Source organism: Thamnophis sirtalis, unplaced genomic scaffold (assembly GCF_051295495.1).
Source record: "Thamnophis sirtalis isolate CommonGarterSnake01/CBP01778 unplaced genomic scaffold, rThaSir2_p1.2 scaffold_3, whole genome shotgun sequence".
Lineage (NCBI taxonomy): Eukaryota > Metazoa > Chordata > Lepidosauria > Squamata > Natricidae > Thamnophis > Thamnophis sirtalis.
In genome coordinates this window covers 34,028,829-34,055,248 of record NW_028261383.1, presented here as the reverse complement: position 1 = coordinate 34,055,248, position 26,420 = coordinate 34,028,829, and the positions used below count along the sequence as shown (strand labels likewise).

The 26,420-nt window shown below is 42.1% G+C and overlaps 1 protein-coding gene and 4 non-coding genes across 8 annotated transcripts; 1 reads left to right on the top strand and 4 right to left on the bottom strand.

Annotated features, from left to right (window-relative positions):
* Positions 1 to 589: 589 nt before the first annotated feature.
* Positions 590 to 671, top strand: TRNAL-AAG (transfer RNA leucine (anticodon AAG)). The gene has a single exon. It is a non-coding gene; the product is annotated as a tRNA-Leu (tRNA).
* A 515-nt stretch (positions 672 to 1,186) lies between these two features.
* Positions 1,187 to 1,259, bottom strand: TRNAV-AAC (transfer RNA valine (anticodon AAC)). The gene has a single exon. It is a non-coding gene; the product is annotated as a tRNA-Val (tRNA).
* Positions 1,260 to 2,142: 883 nt separating this feature from the next.
* Positions 2,143 to 2,214, bottom strand: TRNAP-UGG (transfer RNA proline (anticodon UGG)). The gene has a single exon. It is a non-coding gene; the product is annotated as a tRNA-Pro (tRNA).
* A 590-nt stretch (positions 2,215 to 2,804) lies between these two features.
* TRNAT-UGU (transfer RNA threonine (anticodon UGU)) lies at positions 2,805 to 2,877 on the bottom strand. Its single transcript has one exon. It is a non-coding gene; the product is annotated as a tRNA-Thr (tRNA).
* Positions 2,878 to 8,238: 5,361 nt separating this feature from the next.
* LOC106547983 (E3 ubiquitin-protein ligase TRIM7) lies at positions 8,239 to 26,150 on the bottom strand. 4 transcript variants are annotated; one of them, XM_087708623.1, is made up of 7 exons: positions 25,187 to 26,150; positions 20,006 to 20,101; positions 18,137 to 18,367; positions 15,579 to 15,601; positions 13,273 to 13,388; positions 11,718 to 11,753; positions 8,239 to 9,455 (listed from the first exon to the last, which is right to left on the bottom strand). In XM_087708623.1, the coding sequence occupies exons 1-7, from the start codon at positions 25,724 to 25,726 to the stop codon at positions 8,941 to 8,943; spliced, it is 1,557 nt and encodes a 518-aa protein (XP_087564749.1). In that variant the 5' UTR covers positions 25,727 to 26,150; the 3' UTR covers positions 8,239 to 8,940. The 4 variants fall into 4 exon arrangements, with proteins under 4 accessions (XP_087564749.1, XP_087564750.1, XP_087564751.1 ...); XM_087708624.1 differs by having other exon boundaries at positions 11,727 to 11,753; XM_087708625.1 differs by lacking the exons at positions 13,273 to 13,388; positions 15,579 to 15,601 and having other exon boundaries at positions 8,239 to 9,453; positions 11,718 to 11,789.
* Positions 26,151 to 26,420: the final 270 nt, after the last annotated feature.

Sequence of the window (26,420 nt, the reverse complement as noted above, 5' to 3'; positions counted from 1 at the left end):
TCGCATAGTTCTAAATTGTCTAAGCCCAAAATTTCAAGCTGGTGGTATAAAATATTCTATTGTGAGGAGAGAAAAAAAAATTCTGTGTAAATCTTTCTTTTGGCTTCTCCTAGTAATTGCTTGGTAACCCAAAGGTGCTTTTATTGGAAGCAACTGGACTTCCTTGTTTTTTTCTTCTTCTGGAGATGTTTCACTTCTCATCCAAGAAGCTTCTTCAGCTCTGGCAGTGGGTCCTGTCAGAACTGAAGAAGCTTCTTGGATGAAAAGAGAAACGTCTTCAAAAAAAACCCAAGAAAGTCCAGTTGCCTCCTGAAAAAGCACCTTTGGGACAACCATGACCTGGATGACTGAGAATCTCTACAGGCTTCTCTTTCTGGTTTTCTCTTCCTGGGAATATACCTGCTGTTTAGATGGACCCAGCCCTGCAGCTCTTTTTACACTTTTTATGAACTGCCTGTTTAAGAAAATATATACGTCTTTTTGTCACTGTTTTTGAACTGGACTATCAGCTGACTTTCTTTAGAAACACATAGTTTTCATTATCAAAAGAAATGGAATTTGAAAAATAAGAGTGATGTCTCCAGCATCTGGTAGCGTGGCCGAGCGGTCTAAGGCGCTGGATTAAGGCTCCAGTCTCTTCGGGGGCGTGGGTTCGAATCCCACCGCTGCCATTTCAATTTTATTATCCATCTTTCACTTTCGCCATTCGTGATTATATCCGGTTTGCGGCATATAATGAGTGCATTTTTACTGCTGTGCCCATACGGCTTCCGGATGCGAGACATCACTGGATCCGAGAGAGACGGATCGTAGCTTCCATCTTTCAACTCGTCCTGATTTTGGGATGTCTTGATTGACACTTTGGTAAAACCAAAGTAAAGCTATTAGGCCGATCGTTTAAAATTCACAAATGATACACATTCACAAAACTCACAAATCACACACACACACACACACACACACACACACACACACACACACACACACACACACACAGACATTTGGAGAGTTTTCGGAACTAAGTTGGTTGAGGCTCCAACTCATTATGGGGCACCATACATGCATTTTGGGTGGGAAATAAATTCCATTGTACTGAGACAAGCGAAGCATTTGCAAGGCAAGGATTGCGGTGTAGGACAATAAATCATTTATTTTCCATTTTAAGAAAAGAAAAGAAACCAAGAGATGTTTCTGCCCGGTTTCGAACCGGGGACCTTTCGCGTGTTAGGCGAACGTGATAACCACTACACTACAGAAACCCCTTTCACTTTCTTTTTCCCCGAAGGTCCTTATGATATATTTTTTGTGGACGAAGACCTGGATAATATGGCTTTGTTACATTAAGAGTAATTAACCGGGAAATCTTTAAGAGTAGAATAGAATAGAATAGAATAGAATAGAATAGAATAGAATAGGAATAGAATAGGAATAGAATAGGAATAGAATAGGAATAGAATAGGAATAGAATAGAATTCTTTATTGGCCAAGTGTGGACACACAAGGAATTTGTTTTTAATTATCCTTAACAGACGAAGATTTCGGGCTAGCTTCGTTTTCTCATCCTGCGACCGGAAACCCAAGATTGCATTCTGGATGTAGACACGTGTATTTCAACCCCAATTGGTTGTTTTCCCTGAGCCTTCCTCATGCGTCCAAGCAAGAAGGAGGTTGCCAAAATTAACTGGATTTTGTGGAAAGAGATGGTCGCCACATCGGTTTCCTTTGTTGCAAACTTTCCCTGTCCAGGGCCAGGAGGGACTCATATTTTAGGCTTTCCCGGGTCAAAAAAATGAAATATTAAATAACCCAACAATGAAAGATTATAATTTAATATAAAGATGTGTATTCCTATTAGCATTATGTAAGCTTGTTAAAATGAAACAAATGTGATTGATACTAATTTTCTAGTATGAAATCTACGATGCTCAGGTACTACACTTTTCACACAGATATGTTTGTAAAAGATAAAGAATAAAAAACGTATAAGAAGAGGGGGGGGAGACTTTCCGGGTCATTTCTGTTTTCACTTTAATGCCTTTTTAAGATACGTAAAAGGAGAAACTGTAAGCTATGGAGATGGCGGGAAAGTCCCGTTTTGCAAATACGGAAGTCTTGTCTCTTGAAACAAATGCACCAAAAGAAGGGCTCGTCCGGGATTTGAACCCGGGACCTCTCGCACCCAAAGCGAGAATCATACCCCTAGACCAACGAGCCGGCGATATAGAAGCCCTTTCCAGTAGCTTACTTACTCCTCGCTTGTACGGGAGCAATTGGTGTGTGCGTGTTTTCTTCTGTGTTGTTTTGCTTTTTGCTTGTCCGTTTGCTTTGAAACTTTCATTCGCTACTGGACCGTGATTTCCCGGCTCTTAATCCTCGCTTTTAAAAAAAAAACTCTTCTGATTTAAACCACGCTATGATTGACATACTTTAAAGCTGGAGAAGCCCCCACTGCTATTGCCATCTATTAAAATGCCTCCTAAACCAGCTTTTACTAAGAAGGGTACATTGCAAATCTACCCTTCACCACCGATCTCCCCTCCTCCCCCCCACCTGAACTGTTCTAGCAATTTAAACAGCAGAATTTAAATGATCCTGTTTTTCAGGGCTTATCCAAAAAAAAGATTCTGAACTGCCCACTTATCTAGGTGATATGATATTTATTAGGCAAATTCGGGGTCTTGTACAAGCTTTTGAAATGCTGCTGTTGCTTCAAACAAGGACTTGACTGCAAGATTGGGGGGGGAAAGTCAATCCTCTCCCAAAGGCAGGAAAAAAGCAAACGGGGAAGGAGAAAAAAAAAGGGAAGGCCCCAGCGAGATTTGAACTCGCGACCCCTGGTTTACAAGACCAGTGCTCTAACCCCTGAGCTATGGAGCCCACATGCTACAGGCTCTCCTCTTTCCTGTAGATAAGGCTAACGCTCCGCTTGGCTGGAGCCTTATGGTAGTATGCCAACTCGTTCCTCCCTAAAATGGGGGGCCATCTTCGGAGCTTAGCCGAGGATCCTTCTCGAATAGCCCTACATTTTGTCCCTCCCACATCGGCAAAGATAGCAGCTCCACAATAAGCAACCCACTTACGTGAATGTACTTTGCAGGGGAAAAGAGACTGCGTGGAAACAGTGCCTCCTGCTGTCTAGAATGAGTCTTGACGGCGCACAGCTCTTCAGCAGAGAAAAAAGGGGAAAAATAACCCTATGGGTTTGTGTTATGGTGATCCTACGTCCTTCCTTGATTTCAGAAAACTATCCTTGTTTAGATGTATTTTTCGAAAACTCATTTTTTACCTTTCTTTGGTCATTTATCGTAGGTACCACTTTCAAATTCATGTGAAAAAACAAAGAAATGAAATTGTCAATAAATGTACATATATATACCACTTGATTTTAGATATTGTTAATTAGAACAGGCGTTTTTGTAAAGCTTGCCTTGGGTTTGATCTCTTCGTAAAGCAAAGTCATAAACAATTGCATTTTTAAAAAATCTTTGTGGAGTTCTTTCAAATTTGCCCCCTGTTTCAGGTTTGTTTTTTGTTTTTTCCCCCCAAGAAATATATGATGACTGTCCCAAAAAGTAAAATGTCCAAAACCTGAGAAGGCTGTAGATCCACCACAGCTGTTATTAAATCATAAAACAGGCCTAATTTTATTTTATTTTTTTAAAAGACCCAATTTTTCCTTAAAAAGAACAAAGATTCCTCACCTTTCTAAAGCTTCCTGATAGCACTTTGAATTGACTCTGATTTTCTTCCTAATTGAGCATCTTAGCACAGACCCCAGAAGAGAGAATGCTACTGTTTTTAGTTGTGATGCTGTGTCCGACCCATCGCAACCCCATAGCCAACGTTCCTCCAGGCTTCCTGTCCTCTTCCATCCCTGGAGTCCATTTAAGCTCACGTCTACTGCTTCCATTCAGCCACCTCATTCTCTATCATCCCCTCCTTCTTTTGCCCTCAGTCTTTCCCAGCATTAGGCTCTTCTCCAGTGAGTCCTTCCTTCTCATTAGGTGGCCAAAGTACTTGAGTTTCATCTTCAGGATCTGGCCTTCTAAAGAGCAATCAGGGTTAATCTCCTCTAGGACTGACCGGTTTGATTGCCTTGCAGTCCAAGGGACTCGCAGGAGTCTTCTCCAGCACCAGAGTTCAAAGGCCTCAGTTCTTTGGCACTCAGCCTTCCTTATGGTCCAACTTTCACAGCCATACATTGCAACTGGAGAATGCTGACCCCTCCTCAGTAAGCCTCTGAAGGAAAAGCGGGGTTCATTTAAATGCAGAAATTTACTCTGGCATTTCCAGCTTGGGGGAAGGGGACTTCATTGATAGAAAAGTCAAATAAGAGAAGGAGCTATGAAGAGTTAATACAATATGCAAGCTTGGGTTTAAAGTATGTATCTGCAGATTTTCAAATCAGTAATGGAATAAGGCCAGGATGTCCATTCTCTCTATTAGAAATACTGGCAGTAAAAAAGGCAAGGTTAATAAATCACAGGCCTCAAAATTTGTGGCGAGGAATATAAGTTCAAATTCTATGTGGATGATGGTAGTATTGATATCATATAGAATTATATGTTAATGATAGAATATATGGACAACCAATAATCTTCCTTCCTTCCTGCTGAGAATCTAGATATCTGCTCATGTTTTCCTTGTTGTTGTTGTTAGTTGCGAAGTTGTGACCCCGTGGACAATGTTCCTCCAGGCCTTCCTGTCCTCCACCATCCTTTGGAGTCCATTTAAACTCATGCCTACTGCTTCAGTGACTCCATTCAGTAAGGTGACCAGATAAATTGAAGTGAAACCATTTTTAAAAATTCTATGCACAATACTTTGAAATATATTGTACATAGAATTTTTAAAAATAGTTTTACTTCAATTTATTCTGTGTGGAATAGTTTGAAATGTTTTACTTCAATTTATTCTGTGTGGATTCTTTTTTAAAATTATCTTAGACTGTTTAAAAAAGGATTCTATCCAAAATACAAAATACCAGCTGCAGTTATTCACTTAAGAACTGTGGCAATAAAGGTGATATAGTGACCAAAGTTACAATGGCATTGAAAAAAGTGACTGATGACCATTTTTCACACTTAGCAACCATTTTCACACTTAGCTACCGTTGCAGCATCCCCATGGTCACGTGATCAAAATTTTGATGTTTGGCAACAGTTACAATTTATATTTGTAAATTGTAGTTATGTTGAAATAAAAAAAAATTACAATACTATTTTTGCGTTGTATGAAAATTTTTGTTGCTCCGTATAAAATTTTTAATCAAGCCTCCCCCCCCCCCCCCCGGTCAAAGGTGTCCCTCTTTACCAATCTGAAAATCTGGTCACCTTACCATTCAGCCACCTCATTCTCTGTTGTCCCTTTCTTCTTTTGCTCTCAGTCTTTCCCAGCATTAGGCTCTTCTCCAGTGAGAAGAGGATAAAAGAAACTTAAGCCCAGCAATTAAATCTTACTCCTGAACAAACATACATCCCTGCCATACTCCTTAATGGGGTATAGGGCAGGTCCTGGGGTGCAGATCCAGTTTTGCGGCCCCAAGCATTCCCCATTGCTGCTTTCACCCTTATGTCTGCATCTGTTACCTGAGGCCGAGGCCTCCTCTGGCTAATTCCAGGCCTGGTCTAAGAGGAGGAAACGTAGGAGCTTTTCATCATTGCCTATGATGGCAGATAATTTGGAAATGATGCAGGATTGACTTTATGCCCCAACTGTGTACCTATTGTTTAAAATAACACTCTTTCCTTAATCCCCCTCCCACCTGTGGGAAGTTATCACCCAGCCCTCTCCCAGAAAAATGAAATATCCTAGGAAATATTGAAAAGGCAGAATATTTCTCTGGATATGAAAAGAAAGAAACATGTTTTAAAAGACAGAATAGTTGCCTGTGGCTTCCTGCCCATCCCCATTGTTAATGGGCCATTAAGGCCAAGCTAGTCCTTTTACATAATAAAGATTTCTCCATTGCAGCCCCAGGGGGGATGGGAGTAAAGGCATGATAATATTGGCCCTTTACTCAACTGACCACATGGCATCTGAGAACTCAACTAAACCTGGATTCAAAACACAGCCCAGAGAGTTGCCCCTGCATGGCCCCATGGGAGTCTGACAACCAATCAGAATACATTTCTTACACAGGAACAGGAAACAGAGAGGTGGGACTGAACAGGTTATAAAAAGCCTAGCAAGCCCCTTCCTCAGCCCTTCTCTTCTTCTCCACCAACATTGAAACATGTGATCACCTTTTCTGTTCAGGGTTCAAGCCATGTGGCCCTGTCCAACAATAAATCATCTTTCCAAGCAGCCTCCATGTCTCCAGTGTCTTTTTCCCCACTTGGAGCTGAAGCCAGAAGGATATTTCTTTCATCACATCTTTGCATGGGACCTTCAAGATAGATTTCCTAAGGCCATTTTACTCCAAAGCGGGGCAGGGGTATGTGAAAAGAACACAGTCTTGGCCACACATCTTAATAAGAACCAGTTTATTTACATGTGGACAGGTTAATTTCAGGGTTGCAGGCGTTTACAGGAGAGCATATTAAATCCACACCTAGATTATCAATATTGTTCTTCTTCCAAACCACACCAAAGCTCGGTCAATCCCAGGTCCCATTTCAGGATAGATTCTAGTAAAGCAAGTCCACAGCATTCCGCCCGACAGATGGTACATTCCACTATTTGGGATAGGCAAGCAAAGCCCACTGAATCCCCACAATGGGCTTAGCTAGACAAAGAGAATGGCTTGCTGTTCTCTCGGTGCACATATACAAGGCCCAGGGGCGGGGGTCGTCTTCAGGCATCCATAGGCATCTTCAGGATTCATTTGCAAAAGCCTCTTCACCACGATCAATCAATTCTGTGCTGCAGGGTATATATAGCAAGTGCAAAAAACCCACAAGGCCACACCCAAGAGAATCTCCCCTGCATTCAAGAGCCAGTCACACATTGAGATATCCCAAAGTCCCAAGAACTAAAGCTGGGGGGAAAAAACTTAACAAAAGTAATTATTTTTTTAATAGTAAATAGAATCATTGGCTCTAATTGTGCCTGATCCTGTAGGATGAAATCTTTCTTCAACTGTCCCTGGGAACTGCACAGTGTGTGGGCATGTTATATTTTGATGCCCCAAGCATTCTCTTTCCTCCACTAAGATACCTTGAGAAGGAACAAAGAGAGAGGGGGGGAGGAAGGGAGGGGGAGAAGGGGAGAGGGAGGGAGAGAGATTATTTTACTCTTTCCTGCAACTCATGACCAGCTGTCTTTTTTATACCAAGGTTCAAGAGCCATGTTTATGTGGGGTTCTTAATGCTCCCTGAGCTTGGTTGTTTTCTCTACCTTCTATTGTTTACAAGCAATTATACAAGCAGTAAACAATACCCCAATCAAGACACTACCCAAATGAGACAAGCAATCAAGCAGAAAATAATAGCCTAACACTTGTATATAAACAGAGAGTAAAGCCCACTCCCTTCTAGCACTGATGATGTTATCTAGTTGGATAATGAAATGTCTGCAAGAAAACATCCCCATTCAGAGAGCACTAAGGATCCCAACGGTTCAACTCGGAGCTACAAATATTATCTTCTATTAGTAGCAGTGTTTGTATTAACGTCAAATCTGAGACCCTGCTGGAGAGAAAGAACTGGACAAGGGAAAGCCTTCCATCTACCACTTTCCTGTTGCAAATCCTCACCTTTGTAACTCTTTTGGAGGAATGATGAAGCAGCTGGGGGGGGGGGGAACAGTCCTGTATGCAATTTGGACACACTCTACCCTCTCTCTGTCATACTCATTCCCTACAGCTATTCCAAAGGAAGAAAAAAAATACCATGTTTTTTGGAGTATAAGACACACTTCCCCCTCAAAACAGGGTGAAAATTTGGGTGCATCTTATACACTGAATGTTGCTGAAGCCCTGCCCACCTGCCGGGCCCTGCCCTTTGGCTGTTTTCAGCCTCCACACGCTCTATTTTAGACCTGTTCCAGGCTTCAGGGATCGCCATAGCACATCGCCACCTCCATGCCTCATGTTTTTGGCCTCCTGCCTCATGTTTTTGGCCTCCTGTGTTGCGTTTTCGGCCTCCAGGTGTTGCGTTTTTGACCACTATATGCCTGTTTTTGGCCTCTGCGCACCGCATTTTTGGGCAGTTTCAGGCAGCAGGGATTGACATCTGGAACTGCCCAAAAATGTGATGCGCAGAGGCTGAAAACAGGGCATCCGGAGACTGAAAAAGCAACATGCAGAAGCGGTGATCGGCAGCAATGTGCTGTGGCAATCCCTGCAGCCTGGAACGTGTCTAAAATGGAGTGTTCAGAGGCCAACAAACACGACATGTAGAGGCCAAAAACACAAGACACAGGGGCAGCGATGGTCTGTGGCTATTCCTGCAGGCTGGAACAGCTGATTGAGGGCATTCCGGGAGGCTGATCCAACCGCCAATCAGCTGCCTGTGTTGAACCAGGCTGCGATAATGGGCTGAAGCTGACCAGGCTGTTTGATATTTGTTGTAAGGACACTAGCCAGATGAATATCGCTGGATGCTGATAGGCAGAGACAGATTTTTTTTCTTGTTTTCCTCCCAAAAACTAATGTGCGTCTTATACTCCAAAGCGTCTTATACTCCAAAAGATATGGTGCATTTCTTCTCAACATTCAAGGCAGGCAAGATGAAATCCTGCCTGTGTGATAGGATTGGGTTAGAAACAAAAGCTCAAACATCAAGCCTGTTAACAGATTCCTGCATGGTGTAGATAAATTGGTGGCATCTTCTGTAACTTTGCCCAAGATTTAGTTTTCAGCCCCACTGCAGTCTGAAGGTGGCCAGGTTTCTCACATATTTTTCCTACAAACCCTTGCGTCTCTCTTGAGGTCAACCCCATATCAAAACAAGCATCGCCATGGCTTCTTCCTGTTTCTATCGAGGTATCTCTTTCATCTCAGGAGCATAATTTAATATAAGTGATAGTGGAGCACACCGAGAAGAGCGGGAACATCTTCTCCGTGAAAGCAATGTTAAAGGTAAAGATGTGTTGCATGGTGTCAGCATTGTAGAAGGACACTTCTTCCCCTTCGTAGTCTAAGTAGACTCTAACTTTAATCAGCTTCTCATTCAGGAAAAGTGGGGTGCGTTGAGGAGTGGTGACCGCCCAATATTGCCCTCCGTTTTGCTGTAGGGCCCAGATGCCCTCTTCGGGGCAAAATTGAGTCAGCCCTTTCCTTCGCACCGATTCCTTGGCTACTCCAAAGGCCCAGCCGTCGGCAGACCCCACCTCCACCTCCCAATAATGCCGCCCAGACTTGAACCCTTCTGTTGCCAGGACTCGAGAGTTGGTGTCAAAACGCTTTGGGCTGTAGGAGAGGTCTTGCTTCCGGCAACCCATCCGCACTGTCTTGAGATCCGGCGAGATGAGGAGGAGGTGGTTGGCCGTCTCCAGATCCAGAAGCAAGTCCTCTAAGTTGAAGCACATAGCGCTATGTCAACTATCACAACCACAGCAATAGCAATACAATCAAGATCAAGTGAGGTACTAATACCACTCTATAAAGCCCTAGTAAGACCACACCTAGAGTACTGCATCCAGTTTTGGTCATCATACTATAAAAATATGTTGAGATTCTAGAAAGAGTGCAGAGAAGAGCAACCAGGATGATTAGGGGACTGGAGGCTAAAACATACAAAGAACAGTTGCAGGAACTGGGCATGGCTAGTTTAGTGAAGAGAAGGACCAGGGGAGACATGATAGCAGTCTTCCAATATTTGAGGGGCTGCCACAGAGAGGAGGGGGTCAAGCTATTTTCCAAAGCACCTGAAGGCCAGACAAGGAACAATGGATGGAAACTGATCAAGGAGAGATTCAACCTAGAAATAAGGAGAATGTTTCTGATAGAGAGAACAATAAAACCCATGGAACAGAAGTTGCCTTCGGAAGTTGTGGGGGCTTCATCACTTGAGACTTTCAAGAAGAGATTCGATTGCTATCTGTCAGAAATGGTGTAGGGTCTCCTGCTTGAGCGGGAGGGGTTGGATTAGGTGGCCTATAAGGTCCCTTCCAACTCTGTTAATCTGTTAAAAGCAGCAGCGAAAAGCGGGGTGCAAAGGTCTGCATGTGAAAATTAGTGGGTTGAGTATTTTGCTTTGTTTTCATTTTCTTTTTTTAAAAATAAAAATAAAAAGCTATGCCTAGATAGAGTCAGCAAGTAAAAAGAATTTCTCTCCTTACTACGGGTGGGGAATTATGGCCCTTTTACAATCTGTGAACATGAGCATGGCCCAGGAATTCTGGGAGCTGAAGTTCACAGATCATAAAAGGGCCATAGTTCTCCATCCCTGCTTAGACCAAGGCAGACTGTTGTAACAGTACTGAGCAACATATTTATTTTTCACTGAAATCTCTTTGCTTACTGGGAAACCCTGAAGATTTCTAGCTGAACCTACTTAAACATTCCCATTTATTAATTGGATACGATTTGTCTTGCTTATTATGCCAGCACCAAACATTGCATTCTCTTATGGATGTTCCTCACCTTATGCCCATAAATGAGCCCATCCATTACAGTTGTAAGTTGTGAAGATCACACAGTGATCATCCATATGACCAACCCAATTTTATGACCCTTTTTGTGGTTGTCATTTAGCAAACACCACAGTTGTTCTCTGTGGGCCAGTTTTGCTGAAAACTGGAGGTAAATCCTGGTTTTCTGCAAAATCATCATAAAACACAGTTGTATGATCACTGGACTCTGCAAATGGCTGCAAACATGTGGTTGTGTGAATGTGGGGCAGTGGGGATGGAAGGCAGCTGTTGGAATTTCAGAGCAGAGAGGTAAGTACCCCTGGGGAGATCTGTCATAACTTCAGTAACAAAGTAAGCAGTTATAAGCCGAGGATTACTTGTAGCAAGTAATCCATTATTGAAACAGCCTTTTTAAAATCTATCTTATTTACCTTTCCATCAAGTCCAGAATAGCAATCATGAAGTATCATGACTACCGTATTTTTCGGAGTATAAGACACACTGATGCACCAAGATTTTGAAGAGGCAAATTTTTTTAAAAAAAATTTTTTTCTTGTTTTTTCTTTTTCTCTGCAGACTTCCCAAAAACGGCCTGTTTTCACAAAAACAGACCTGTTTTTCATGAAAACGGCCCTATTTTTGTCAAAAAAGGGGCATGCATAGCCTTTAGGAGGCTTGTAGAGTGCTCCTGGGGGCGGGGGGGGGCAAAAACGAGCAAAAAATGGCCTGTTTTTCACAAAAACAGGTTTGGTTTTTTTGTCAAAAAGAGGCATGCATAGCCTTTAGGAGGCTTGTAGAGTGCTCCTGGGAGTTCGGGGGGGGGGGCAAAAACGAGCAAAAAACGGCCCATCTTTTGCTCATTTTTACCCTCCCCAGCCCCCAGGAGCACTCTGGAAGCCTCCTAAAGGCTATGCACGGCCATTTTTGCAAAGCGGGTAGGGTTTTGGGAGGCCAAAATTGCTGTATTCAGTGTATAAGATGCACCCAGATTTTCACCCTCTTTTTAAAAGGAAAAGGGTGTGTCTTATACGCCGAAAAATACGCGTGTGTTCTGTTAAATTAATGGAAAAACAACATTTAATTGCAACTTTGAAAAAGTCCCCTACCATGGTAACAGGAAGCATAAACAGGAAGCCTACACCTATACACTGTATGCATGATTTTGTCTTTAACAATTTTGATTGGCTTATAACATTTACCTTTCTCACCTTTCCCCAGTTCATCCCGGAGATGATCTGAAAGAAGAGAACACACCTGTCAAGGAGTCGGATCTAAAAGGCAACAGAAAGCAGTTTTATCCAAATACCTTGAACTCAGTGTTCCTCAGTCTCATAGGCTCCGTATATATTACTCATAAGAACATAGGAACAGCTCTGCTGATTCAGACCAAGGACCATTCTGTTATAGCATTTGGTTTCTCACAATGGCTAATCAGGGAAGAGATCTGACCCTTTCTCTGTAATAGCCCTTGGCTTGTGAGCACAACTGAACCCAAAATTTCTATTGCTGAACAAGACAATTATTAAGTGAATTTTGTCTCATTTTACAACCATTTTTGTCAAGGTTGTTAACTAAATAAGTGCAGTTATTAAGTTAATAGCACAGTTGTTAAATAAATTTACTTTGGTTGTCAGAAAGTCCAAAGGGGGAGGGGGAGGGAGAGATGACATGGCGGCATAATGATGATTACTCCATAGGGCTCTGTGGAGGTTTGCCAAATTCATCTTGCCAAAGAGTCCCAAAGGATCTAAGCCACCTTGAAGAGGTGGTGAAGAAGAAAGGAGACTCTGTAGATCACAAGGAGACCACCAACTCCTTGTTTGACCCAGGGAAGCTCTCAATCCGTCAAGAAAGAAAAGACGGCCATTGTGTGCCTTCTGAATTTTGATCATGTGACCATGGGGGTGGTTCTATGAAAAATGGCCATAAGTAAGTCACTTTTTTTCAGTGCCATTGTAATTTTGAACAGTCACTGAACAACTGGTTGTAAGCAAGGATATCTATACTTCCTGGGTATTTCAGAATCAACTCAGAGATAAGTTGAGTCTCCAAGACTAAAAGCCCTTGATAGACCTGTCATCTATAAATTAGCCAACTCTGTTCTAAACGTAGCCATCACCATGTCTTGTGGGAATGAATTCCACAGACTGATACGCTCTCCTGGCCAACAGAACATCATTTTTAGGCTGGCCACCAGAATATTGGAAATAAAGACCTCTGTCCCATTTCAGGGCCATCCTACAATCCCATTTAACTACAAAAGCTTCTTCCTGAATATCGTTCTCAAAATCATACCTCTACATGCTAGAGGAGAATGGTGTGTGGTAAAAATAGATAAATGGGCTATTCTGTTGTAAAACCTATTAGCAAAGGTAGATAGCTGGGTGTCAAGTTAGAAGTGTAGAATTTTAATACTAATTACTTTACGAATATGGTTGATTTAAAATTACTTTACTGCTAATATTTATAAAAGGATAGCCTTATCCATTTTTGTATCAATCTTTTATATCAGACAATATAACATGAATATAGCATGATTTTATCTTACTTGTGTAATTTTCACTCTATCTTAAGTGCTCATTTTAATTGGAATCATACAAACTAGTTGTTGATTCCCTTTTTTCCAAACACAGCTATATATGAACAATCAAGTAACTCTTATTATTCTTTGCCGGCATTAGAGTTTCCATGCCCCAACTTTCTTTAAATGCTAAAATAATCAGATTTTCATGGCAAGTGTTCATTATTCTCTACCTCTGAACTTCTTAAGTGCTCCCTTGAGTGCCACCGTCTTCAGAGAGAAGTTGGAGACATGGCCCTTCATGTCACAGGAAACTGGGATAGGCTGCTGACATTTTACATTGTCACTTCTAACAAACAAACAAAAGAAAGATATCAGGACTGGTAGATGTATTATCCTAAACTTTCCATTATGGTTCAAAACAACTGGTAAGTTTGAGGCTTCAACAGTTATTTCTCACCTGTGCTTTTAATCTGAGTGGAAATTTAATGGCAAAAGAATAGAGGAAATATTTGTAATGCACCCAGGTTCTTTGGCTTTAAGTAAATTTCAGATTTTGCATTATATAGTAGAGCTTCCAGATAGATTCTACAAGGACAAGTTACTATTCTATTTCACACTTCTGAGAAGGAAAAGTTGAAATCATCTGAATCTTTAAGCTACCCTTCCCTCAGCTGGCTCGGCGGGTAAGACCCTGAGCTTGTCGATCAGAAAGGTTGGCAATTTGGTGGTTCAAATCCCTAGCACCACATAACGGAGTGAGCTCCCGTTACTTGTCCCAACTTCTGCTAACCTAGCAGTTCGAAAGCATGTAAAAATGCAAGTAGAAAAATAGGGACCATCTTTGATGGGAAGGTAACAGCGTTCTGTGCATTTAGTTATGCTGGCCACAGGAGACGTCTTCGGACAGCGCTGGCTCTTCGGCTTTGAAACAGAGATGAGCACCACCCACTAGAGTCGGGAACAACTAGCATATATGTGGAAGGGAAACCTTTATCTTTACCCTCAGCTTGGTATTTGTTTGATTGACTGATGAAGTACTATCAACCTGAGAGTAGATTCCTAGGGTTCAATAGACATATGTGCACCAACAAAACCGCGATGGACAAATTAGCGCCGTCAAAATCGCTAATTGATTTTCAACAATAGCGCGCCGACAAATGCGCGACAACAAAATTGCATCATATAGACAGCCCAGTGGGTGTACAACAATACGTGCAACTAACCCTAACCCTAACCCTAAATTAATTCAAATTATTTAGTGGCATAATAAATTTTTACTGCTGAGTTTTAAAATTTTTGCGATTTTATTGTGCTTGTCATCGCGCTTTTGTCGTCGTGATTTTATCATTGCGAATTTGTCGGTGCGATTTTGATGTCACGTTTTAATCGGCGCTATTTTGTTGGTGCACATATGTCTATCGCGCAATTGTCGGGTCACAGATTCCTAGGAATTACATGGACAGATTCCCTCCAGGATGACCTAACCTGGGGCCCTCCAGATACATTAAGACAATTTCCAGAATTTCTTTCAAAGGCACTTTTGGAAGTTCCAAAACACATCCAGAGGACATTTGTTTGGGAAGACTCACATAAGACAACAGCGCACATCCCTTTTCATGTTGATAGATTCATTTGATATTGACAGTCATATTCCAAAAACTGGACGTGGTCAAAGTAAAATGGTGTAGAATTTAACTTTATGTGAATTTACTTACACCCACAAATTTAAAGAATTTTGCCAAATTGCAGTTTGGTGTCAACTTTCATTGGGGTTCTGGAACCCACATGCTAGGATTCAGTGGTGGGTTGCCAATTTTTTTATTACCGGTTCAGGCGTGTGCGCAACACTTCTGTGCATCCGCAGAAGCATCCGGGCAGGTGGGCGGAGCTTCCCACCACCCCTACCACCAGTTCGACTGATCCAGACCGAACCAGGAGCAACCCACCTCTGCTAGGATTTGCATTTTTATTTTTTGTATTAGCCATGGTGGCGTAGTGGTTAGAATGCAGTATTGCAGGCTAATTCTCCCCACTTCCAAAAGTTCGATCCTGACCGGCTCAAGGTTGACTCAGCCTTCCATCCATCCGAGGTTCAGTACAATGAGGACCTACATTGTTGGTGTCTCTGTAAACTGCTTAGAGAGGGTTGTAAAGCACTGTGAAGTAGTATATCAGTCTAAAGGCTATTGCTATTTATGGAAATTAGATAAGTTGGGCAACTTTGGTCAAAGCAAACTTGAGCAAAGCAAATTTGAGCAAACTTAAGCTCTCTGAATACATAGAAACCATTCTTTCAATCTGGCTCCTACTAGCTCCACTGCATATATAGATGAAGGAAACCTAAGACTTTCAGAGTCGAAGAGTATCTAATTTCCATATAAATAAGACATCAACAGCCTAGGAGTATTAACCCTGATACAAGGGGGGCTGGGCCCAGCATGTCTTTAAGACCATATTTCTCCAAACAGCTGTCACTGACCTTTTGATTTATTTATTTATTCAAAGGGAAAGAGAGGGTGGAAATGCAGCTTCATACCTGGCAATAATAGCCGTCACATCCTACAAGAGATGGGGGGGGGGAGGGAGGGAGAGAGGGAGAGAGAGAGGAAAAAAGAAAAAGAACAGAGGATTAGGGAAAAAGATGTCCTGGTCTATTGTACTAACTGGAGTCTCCACTCATTAACTAAGAGTCTTTTGATGGTGCCACCAAGAATGGAGACCTGACTGCAGTTAACTAGGATATCATCTTTCTTTGTATTGGCCACGCAAGCTGTGGAATTTCATTCTCGCTGAAATATAGATAGTCCTTGTTTAGTGACTACCCCCAGCTCAGTTGTTAAGCAAAGCAGCCACTAAGTGAAATGACAACAGTGCTTATGATCCTACTTCAGCTTTCCTTTGCTGTACTGATCTGTGAAAATCATATACTTTTTCATCAGTCTTAAGTGTCAGCAGTTGCTAAATGAGGAGTATCTGTATGACCTTGGCTGTCATTACTTTTAAATGTAGTCTGAAAATTATTATTAAAAAATATATTTTTATAAGCCGGCAATTTCTTCCTGATGTTCTTTTTACATAATGTAGCAACAACTTTTTTTAATGTTCTGATAGCTTGCCTTTATCATTATTTACTTCTAGGTCTCTAATTCATTTTCACTAAAAGTTTGATTTTACTTAGTACTGTAAACTGCTGCAGGCAATTTGAAAAATAAATAAATGATAAATTTGTCTTATTTCTCCCTAGCCTGCGACTCGTCTTGTTGCTTCTCAGTTTGTTTACATTTCAGGAACTACAGTATTTGCTTTAAGGAAGACATGTGGCTTAGTCAACTGATCATGAAATGCTGCCTATAACACTCCTGAAAAAAGCAGAACCAATTCGGCTTTCTCAGTTGTCATGAAATCAGATGGACATTGACTCTTTCCAGAGAAAAAGCTGCAGAATACTCAATATACCTCCCACTGCATTTTCCACCACCATCTTTAAGTACAGTAAACTATTAATAGATACCATGCACATTTAAAGGAACCTTAACCTTAATTTCTCAAGTGCTACGGGCTTCACAAAAGAATGTGGCAATCTTTAAATAGTCATAAGAAACTCTATAGTATGGAAACATCAGGTGTAACATGAGAGTAATGATCATGGCCAAAACCTAAGGCAGGGAAGAACTTTTTTGCAAATTTCAAGTGGCAAAGATAGAAGGGTTTATTCAGTATAAATACAAACAGCCACTGACCTATATTTTAAAAGGTTGTTGAATTAAAGTCTCCAACCTCGAAACAATTTTTTCTACCAATTCTAAGAAATATTATAACATCTGGCCCTAGTTCATAAACAAATAAAAACTCCATTTACTTAGATCAGTGTTTTTCAAACTTGGCCATTTTTCAGGTGGGTGGACACGCTGGCTGGGGAATTCTGGGTGTTAAAGTCCACTCATCTTAAAGTTGCCAAGGTTGAAAAACACTTATTTAAATAAATTAGGAAGCACAAGCAGGTTTGTATCTTCCTAAAACATTACACAAGTAAGCAATAATTCCAGACAGTTTCTCTTTTATATAATGCTAGCAGATAACCTGATGTTGCCGGGGTATTTATTTATTTGAATCTTATATTAGACAGGAAAAGCCCTGATTTTGTTGAAAATGTCCAGACCAAAAGTAATTTATAATGATGGATTTTCCCCCTTACTAGAGGGAGCCCCCTTATGGAGTATTGTAAAGCCATTACCATGGCAACTCCATGGTACAGTAGAAGCCATTTTACAGCAGTATGGCAGAATCCATTTTAAGGCACAACAGGCTGCATCTTAACAGAACACACACCCTGAGGAGTGTTAGAGGTGTCTTACCCCCACTGTATTTGTTTCCAGAGAGTAAATCATCTGTGTACCAAGTTTGATTGAAATTGCTCAAAGCGTTCCAGAATTACACTGGAACACATACACATACACACACACAGCCATTTATATATAAATGGCTCTGTGTGTGTGTGTGTGTGTGTGTGTGTGTGTGTGTGTGTATGATCCCCAGTTACTAAGGCATGAAAGCACATAAATGTCATTTCTTTGATCAGTAGGATCCTATAATATACTCCTAGAATTATGTAATTTTTAGCCTATTCAGCAATACTACGTTGCTGGTATAATTTCTGTAATATTTAAAGAATTCAGGTAAAAAGCAATATGCATATCATTTGCCCCAAACATGTCCAGCTGAAAAGATTTCAGATAATATAATAACAAATCCAACTAGTAATCTCCCTCTCTCTGACATGAGTGCTTGAAAGCTATAAATTACTGAAACTAAGCCCTACCAGGTTTAGCTAATCAAGTTTTTAAGAAGATGTTGGACGACCATTTGTCTGAAGTAGTATAGGGTTTCCTGCCTAGGCAGGGGGTTGGACTAGAAGACCTCCAAGGTCCCTTCCAACTCTGTTATTCTATTCTATTCTAAAGTCACTAAATTGCTGCATTGTTCTTCTGGTGTGTTGAGTAAGCTATAGCTAAGTTTTCCCAACACCCAGTGATGTGTGCTAATACAAAAAGACCTGACGTTACACAAAATTTCTACAATCTTTGTCTGTCTTACCTTGAGGAAATCAAGCAATGATTCTTGGCTTTTGTCCTCCAGATCAGCAATGAATTTGTTGAGGAGGGAAATTTCCTTGGACAGCTCTGTGATGTTTTCATTCTGTCTCTTCACGATGCCCTTCTCCATCTTGTCCAGCTGTCCAAGGAGAACCTGTTCTTGATCATGAAGAAACTGGCGTAGCCCTTCAAATTCAGAGAGGACTTTCTGTCTCTCGGTTTCTATGGTTTTCTTTTTAAAAAGTCAAAGAAAGAAAGTGAGGAAGCAGAAGACAATTATCCTGAAAGAATTATCACTGGAATAGACTTTGCCAGTTTAATCACGCCCCCCCCCCCCCCCGCAATGCTTTGGCAACTTCAATACAGCTGAAGAGTACCAGTTTCAGAGAAAACTGGCCTAAAACTAGAATACAGGTAATCCTCGACTTACAACCACAATTTGAGACGTGGTGGCTCAGTGGCTAAGATGCTGAGCTTGTTGATCAGAAAATTCAGCAGTTTAAATCCCTAGCACCATGAAACAGGGTGGACTCCTGTTACTTGTCCCAGCTTCTGTCAACCTAGCAGTTCGAAACCATGTAAAAATGCAAGTAGAAAAATAGGAACTGAAGGTAACAGCACTCTGTGTGCCTTTGGCGTTGAGTCATGCTGGCCACATGATCACGCAAACGTCTTCAGAGAGCACTGGCTCTTTGGCTTTGAAACAGAGATGAGCACCGCCCTCTAGAGTCGGGAATGACTAGCACATATGTGCGAGGGGAAACCTTTACCTTTACAACCACAAATGAGTCAAAAATTTCTGTTGCTTAGTGAGAAATTTGTTAAGTGAGTTTTGCCCCATTTCTTTCCACAGTTGTGAATCCCTGCTGTTGTTAAGCTAGTAACGTAGTTGATAAGTGAATCTGGCTTCCCCATTGACTTTGCTGGTCAGAAGTTCACAAAAAATGATCATATGACCCTGGGACATTGCAAGCATCATAAATAAGAGTCAGTTACCCAATGTCTGAATTTTGATCACATGATGCCGCAATGGTTGTAAGTGTGGAAAAAGGTCATAACTCAGTTTTTTCAGTGCTGTTGTAACTTTCAACTGTCATAAATGAACTGTTGTAAGTCAAGGACTACCTATATTTTCCATAATAGCAATAGCACTTAGACTTATGTACCACTTCATAGTGCTTTTACAGCCCTTTCTAAGCAGTTTACAGAGTCAGCCTATTGCCCCCAACAATCTGGGTCCTCATTTTACCCACCTCAGAAGGATGGAAGGCTGAGTCAACCTTGAGCCGGTGAGATTTGAACTACTGAGCTGTAGTTAGCAGTCAGCTGAAGTAGCCTGCAGTACTTCACTCTAACCACTGCGCCACCTCGGCTCTTATAAGTTGGAGGACTATCTATAATACAGTGTATGAATGCCCTATGGACGGAAAAACAAGATATTCACTGAATTCTATAAATAAATGTTTCTCAAAGATCTCTCCAGTGTGGGCCTGAGAGGAACCTCTCCTATAGGATGTTGATATATTATTCTACTTGCATCCTGCTTTTCAAAGAACTACTAGGAGATGAGAAGATAAAGTGACATGATTTATTATTCCACCCTCAGTATATGGAAATAGGGACACAGTGCTTCTGAATATGGAAGCCTCACTTCTGATTTATGGTTGTGACATTAAAAAACTCAAAAGGATTTAGCCCTTCAAATTCAAGGAGGACCTTCCATCTCTCCGTTTTTAAAAAGTCAAGACACTCCATAGACATTAACAAACATAATTCTTTTTGAAGATTTTCTTCAAAAATCTTAATGAGTCACCTAACTGAACAATGCTGCACAAGCGTGCCAATTTCTGAGTAACAGTTAAGTACTTACCAGCAATTCTTGGCTCTTTTTGTCATCCTGAGTTTTGAATTCCAGGAGTTCTTGTCTCTCTTTCTTCAAGAAATCCAAGCGAGTCTGTATTTGTTCCTAAAGTCCAAAATATACAATTGTTTTAAAATGCTTTCACGATTCTAAGGCAAGATTTGAGAATATTCCATGCATTCACAGGAAAAATTATAAGTCTGTGAACAATGAATGTTATGAAGCCCACAGCTGTAATGATTTTATGCCCTTGTACCAACTATTAAATGGCACATTCTGGCATATTCTTCTTTATTGTGTAACAATTTACTACAATTTCAGTGTATTGTGGTAAACCGCTATGAGAGGAATGAATGAATGAATGAATGAATGAAGGAAGGAAGGAAGGAAGGAAGGAAGGAAGGAAGGAAGGAAGGAGGAAGGAAGGTATTGCCAGAGTCTTTGCTGCATTGAAATATAACTATAATTTCTATAAAAATCATATTCCAAATGACTTATAGTGAAACAGTTCACAGGAGCAGTGAAGTCAAATATTCTTGGAGGTTATAATACAAGGCTCCCCAACCCCTGGGGTACGGTCCACTTCTGAGTCGTGACCCTTTCAGAACTGGACCACATGAGTGGCTGGCCAGTATGCAGGGCTGCACGCAGTTTGACTTCCACAAGTGGAAGGCCAGCGTGCATGTACATGCGCATGCAGCTCAACTTGCACAAGCGGTGGGCCGGTAAGCTCACATGCTCACCAGCCCAGCATTTGCATGGGCCAGTTCCTCTCTCCTCCACCCCCGCCGGGCCGCCAAGTCATAAAATTTGGGGACCACTATTGTAATATATAGATAGAGCTATTATTCTCCCTACAGAAGGGCTCCAGTGCAATTTTACTCATTTCCAAAGAAAAAATTTCTGCAGAGAACTCACAAGAGCCACATCAGCAGTGTAATGAACAGGTTTGTCCAAGATGGACCTCTAGTCTGATTTGGCATAAGGCGCACAAACATCTGTAGAGTTGACTTGCTACTGGACACTTTACAATGAAAAAGAGTTAAACTGCGATTGGTCTCAGACATCAAAAATAATGTAGGTTGTGTCAGTAGTGCAGGGGTGGGTTTCAACCGGTTCGCGGCGGTCCCCACGAACTGGTTGGTAGGCGAACCCGGAAGTAAGTAACTTCCGGAAACGGCGAAGGGCCCACCCGCCCGCCCACGCTCTTTACCCAGTTTTGACGAGTTCTGCGCTTCCACGCATGCGCAGGACGCATACAGCGGCTGCGCGATCCTCCAGGAGCAGCTGGAGCATCGCACAGACGCTAGTACGCATGCGTGCACTGCGCGCGTGCACGAGGACGCCACCGGCCCCATTCCAAGTGAACCAGTTGGAACGGGGCGAGAAACCCACCCCTGCTGTAGTGGGTTGCCAATTTTTTTTACTACTGGTTCGGGCACGCTTCCACGCGTGCTCCCCCGTGCGCAGAAGCATCTGGCAGGATGGCGGAGCCTCCTGCCACTACTACTACCAATTCACCCAATCCAGCCCGAACCGGGAGCAACCCACCTCTGGGTTATGTGTGCTTAAATAAATTCCTATTGACATTTCTGGATCACACCAACTTCAAAATCTAGTCTGTTTGACCACAATCCCCATCATACCCAATCAACGGAAAGTAAGGTTTTTATAGCTTGGTGATCTGAAAGGTACCGAAGTGGGGAAAGCTGATTTAAAGTATAATCCTGCCTTAAATTACTAATCTTCTCCATGCTATAGAGACCAAGGTTGGATATCTGTACAAGGAGACTAGTGGTGGGTTGCTAACCGGTTTACTACCAGTTCGCTCGTGCACATGCGTGCGCGCGCAACACTTCTATGCATGCGCAGAAGTGTCCGGGTGGGTGGGCAGAGCCTGTCACCGCTGCCACTAACAGTTCAGCTGAACCAGGGCGAACCGGCAGCAACCCACCTCTGATGGAGACAAGTGACATTTGAAGCTCACCTACTAAGATGGCTGCCTTAAAGTAAAAATAAAACAGGAGATCTGTCTTACTGTTGTGATTCAACTGGTGCTTTCTCCCTAGGGGGAGGAGTGGGGAAGGGATTCTCTGTGCTTTGAAATGGAAGAAGAGAGGAGACAGAAAAGTTCGCTCCCAGAGGAATACCTTTTCCTGAAAAGTTGATGTAAACAGGCAGCTGCAAGAGACTCTATTATGAGTGAAAAGATCCTCCCCCTTGGCAGATCCCAGGGAGGCTCTTAGATACAAAACTAAGGACTCACCATACATATAGGGATAGATAGGCTCTAAATGAGAAACAGTTGAACTGCCCAAATTATGGAAACCATCTCTATCTTCTCAATAAATCTTGCTAAAGAGGAACTCTGCAAACTGCAGGTAGTCCTCGAGTGACCCGTTACAATGACACTGAAAAAAAATTACTTACGGCTGTTTTTCACATTTATGACCGTTGCAGCATCCCCCTAATCATGTAATCAAAATTAAAACACTTGGCAACTGGCATGTACTTATGACAGTTGCAATGTCCCGGGGTCGCATGATCACCTTTTGCAACCTTCTGACAAGTCAATAGGGAAGCCAGATTCATTTAACAATCATGTTACTAACTTAACAACTGCTGTCATTCACTTAAGAACTGTGACAAGAAAGGTCATAAAATGGGGCAAAACTCACTTAACTACTGTCTCACTTAGCAAGAGAAATTTTGGGCTCAATTGTGGTCCTAAGTCCAGGACTAGCTGTACATTTCTTCATTTGTAGAAAAAGAAAGATGGCAGAAGGTAATAGGAAGGCCCTCAAGCTTAGATAGGAAATTAGTTTCTCAAATCTTCCCCGAGTGCCTTAACCCATCTGCTCTTGTCACCTCATCAGCTGTGGTGTCTATTTTTATCTGGATATTTGCACTAGGGCCACAAAGAACAAGCTTGGCTCCTTCCCTCCAGGGAATCGGTGTCAGCCTGAGATCTGGTGCCCACTTTGGGAAGGTTTACTTCCAGAAATAGAACAGGAATTCTTGACTTAACCATTTCTTGCCTGGCATGGATTGTCTCAATGACTGCAAGTTTGCAATCAGCCCATCTGGCAATCCCTATTTTGTTATTCCAAAGTCATTTACTCCAAATGGAGTTTAGGACTCATCAGTGGGCAACTTTAGAAGTTTATATATTAAAATTGCAGGCTTCATCTTTTGTTGCTAACTTACTTTCTCTATACTATTTTAAAATGTATTGCTTTCAATAATTATTATAGAATTTTTTTTTGGGGGGGGGGTAGTTGTGCACCGTAGCACAACTTTGTTTATCCCGGTGGCAGAAAAACTTCACCTTCCTTCCTGCCTTCCTGCTAAATTGTGATCAAAAGAGGATGTTTTTCTGACTTTAACTCTTGCAAGGTAATTTGAGATGATTTTAGTAATCCTACTAAATGGAGTAAGGAATGGGTATATTGGGAGACTATAAAAAGTAATGATTGCTACTGTAATTAGGAACCGTGTGATATTTTCATGATAAATAAAGGTACTACTGTGCAAGATTTCATGGACCACAGTCCATGTGGGATAATGCATGTGGTGAAATTTTAGGACTGTACGAGAGTCTACCCTGGTTTTAATGCAAGGGAATAAAAGGCGGGATCGAATGCTTACAAAGTGTTGTTTTGTTATTATTTTGTTTACCATTGAAGAACCCAAAAGAAGGAAATGGAAAACTGTGGAATATGAAAAATGGGTTTGGCCTTGATCCGTAACTTCATTTTGAATGGAAACTTATCTAATCTTTGTGCTTTAAGATGCAATCAGCTCCTCTCTTTTTCCCCTACCAAAAAGGGGCTGAGGAAAAGTCCTGCCCGTTTGGTATCGGGATACCCAGGGAGCTAAATCTGCTCCTCCCCCTGAAAATCCCAATTCACAAAATCCAGGTCATGGTGTCTATGAGGTGCCCCTGCCCACACCTGCCTGCAGAACTTCTGCTTGACCCAGCTGGCAGACTAGCAGCTCAGCTCTTCTGTCCCCTCAGGGGTTTTTGATGGGTTTTGCTGACCTCTTCCCTCCATCCCCCTGCAACCTTTAAACCCCATAAAGGGAAATATATGAGTAGGAACCAGCCACAGAGCTGCATCTTGTGAGGTTCAGCCGTTGGAAGTGAATGGTCCAGAGGCGACTGTTTTGCCCAGTGCTGAAGACTAAAACAATTTCATTACTTTTCAATAGACTCATGTCTATTGAGCCTGGCTTAATTTGGAACGAAAACTGGAGGCAACTATGGGATTTAATTCCAGCTGGAAATCATATTGTATAACTCTCCCACCCACCTACAGAGGCCTCATGTATAGATTTTTACATGGAATCTAAGTGAACCGGTCCTTCGTTTGACATTTTCTTCAGTTTTCCCATAACAGGAGTACAGTGGTTGGACTTTTGGAAAGGAACCCCCAAGACAATGGTCTAACGTAAATCCCAACTGCAACCACAGTGACTTTTCCAGCCATTATCGTATTTCATGCCACCATTTCTGGTTGCTGCTTTTGGGTGAAATCCCCATGTATCCTCCCTTAAGTTTTTAGAGGAAAGGAGGAATACTAATGGAAGAAATCAAAAGGAAATACAGAAAGGCTTACAATGATTTTTTTTTTTTAAATATAGGTAACATTTGGATATTTTGTGCGTACCATTATTTTTTCTCAAGATTGCTTCCCTTCTACTGTTGTTTTGTTTTTGTTTTTTTTCGCTGAAAAAGTTAAGGAGCATAGAAAAACATTAGTCTTTTGTACAACATAGGCTAAAATAGGACTTTCTGGTTCAACAGATATCAGAAACTAGCCAATTACTTGGCTGCATGTTGGATGAAACAGGCCATCCACCCTATTAAACCAGAGCATGTAACTGGGAATAAAGCATGAGTGGAGGTTTAGCATGCTGTCTGAACCTATCTGCTGAGTCAGCTCTCAGCATGCTATTGTTGACTCACATTCAACAGCTCCTCAAGATTATAGAGATGGGCTTTCCCCAAGCCCTCCTTGGAGATCCCTGGAACTGAATGAGGACCTTCTCCATGAAAGCTCATGCCTAGCCCCATGGTAGTTTTCAGCAAAGAACAGGTACAACGTGGAAAGGTTTTCGAGACAGGTAGACCCGAGACGTTTGCAAACCTGAGAAGATTATTTGTGCAACAGATAGGCAGGTACGTACCTTGTATTCCTGGGCTGCCTCTTCTACAGGCACCACTGCGTGAGGTCGGTGGTCCCGAGATCGGTCACACACCACACAAATGGTCTTCTGGTCGTCCTTGCAGTAAAGCTTCAGAGCCTCCTTGTGCTTCTCGCAAATCCTGTCCTCCTCAAGGCCTCTCCCGCCGTGCAGGATGAACTGGCTGATGATTTCAGACATGTTGGCCAGCTGTCGGTTGGGCCTGAAGCTTTTCTCCTTGAACAGTTCCCTGCACTGGGGGCAAGGAAAGTCCACCTCCAGGCTCTTCCAGCTCTTGGTGATACAAGCCCGGCAGAAATTGTGCCCACATTGGATGGACACGGGGTCTTTGAAATATTCCAAGCAAACCGAGCAAGTGGCTTCATCTTGAAGGTTTCCCGGGAGGAGGACAGCAGCCATGGCTCCACCTTCTTCTTCTTCTTCTCTTCCTGCTTTCGCTGCAGCATAGAGAGCACGAATGCTGGAGGCAAAACCCAGGGCAGGGTTTTCTCGGTCAGAAGCCAGCTGATGTTGCAAGGTCATCTCTGAAGCTTCTGGTTTCTTACTTGGCAATGAGTCAGCTCCTGGGCAAGTTGGGAAATGCTAAGGTATCTTTGGAGTTTAGAAGAGAAGGAAAACCAGAGCAGGGGGGTTTGTTAGGTTTGGAGAGACAGAAGGCACGTTTCCAGATTCCTCGTGACTCATATTGTTTTTCAGTCCTGTCTAGGATGAGAGCAGAGGTTAATTTTTAACAGGGCTGAGAAGTTTCAGTTCGCCAGCAAAGTCAATCCCTCCAACCTGGAAATTGACCATGCTAACCCACTGGAATAAACTTTGTTTTAAATAACCAGCAATTGGGGAGATCCAGAAAATTCACCATAGCCACCAAACTTACTCTAATTTTGCGCTGATTTCAGGTGACATTTTAAGATAATTGCAATGCAAGTATGAGCAAAGCAGAAGGAAAAATAGTTAGTTAGTTAGTTAGTTTATTGGTCTTGTATGCCGCCCACTCCTGAAGGACTCCGGGCGGCTTACAATAAAAAGGGGAAGGGGATAAATAGACAAAACAACAATTTAAAATACATAACATTCATAGTTACCATGGGGCTGGATACTTCAACAGCCCCCTGGCCTGCCGGAGCAGCCAGGACTTAGTATTTTCTTTCTTCTCTGGCTGAGAAGTGGTGCCCTTTCCCTCCTGCCATTTCCCCCCAATCACATGGAATGATGGGGG

What these genes read in the sequence shown, in the direction of transcription:
- LOC106547983 (XM_087708623.1), bottom strand. Translation starts at nt 25,726, where the DNA reads ATGACCTTGCAACATCAGCTGGCTTCTGACCGAGAAAACCCTGCCCTG. An exon ending in AGGCAGCCCAGGAATACAAG is followed by an intron (nt 20,102 to 25,186) that starts GTACGTACCTGC and finishes TTTGGACTTTAG; the next exon opens with GAACAAATACAGACTCGCTT. An exon ending in GTGACGGCTATTATTGCCAG is followed by an intron (nt 13,389 to 15,578) that starts GTATGAAGCTGC and finishes TTTGTTTGTTAG; the next exon opens with AAGTGACAATGTAAAATGTC.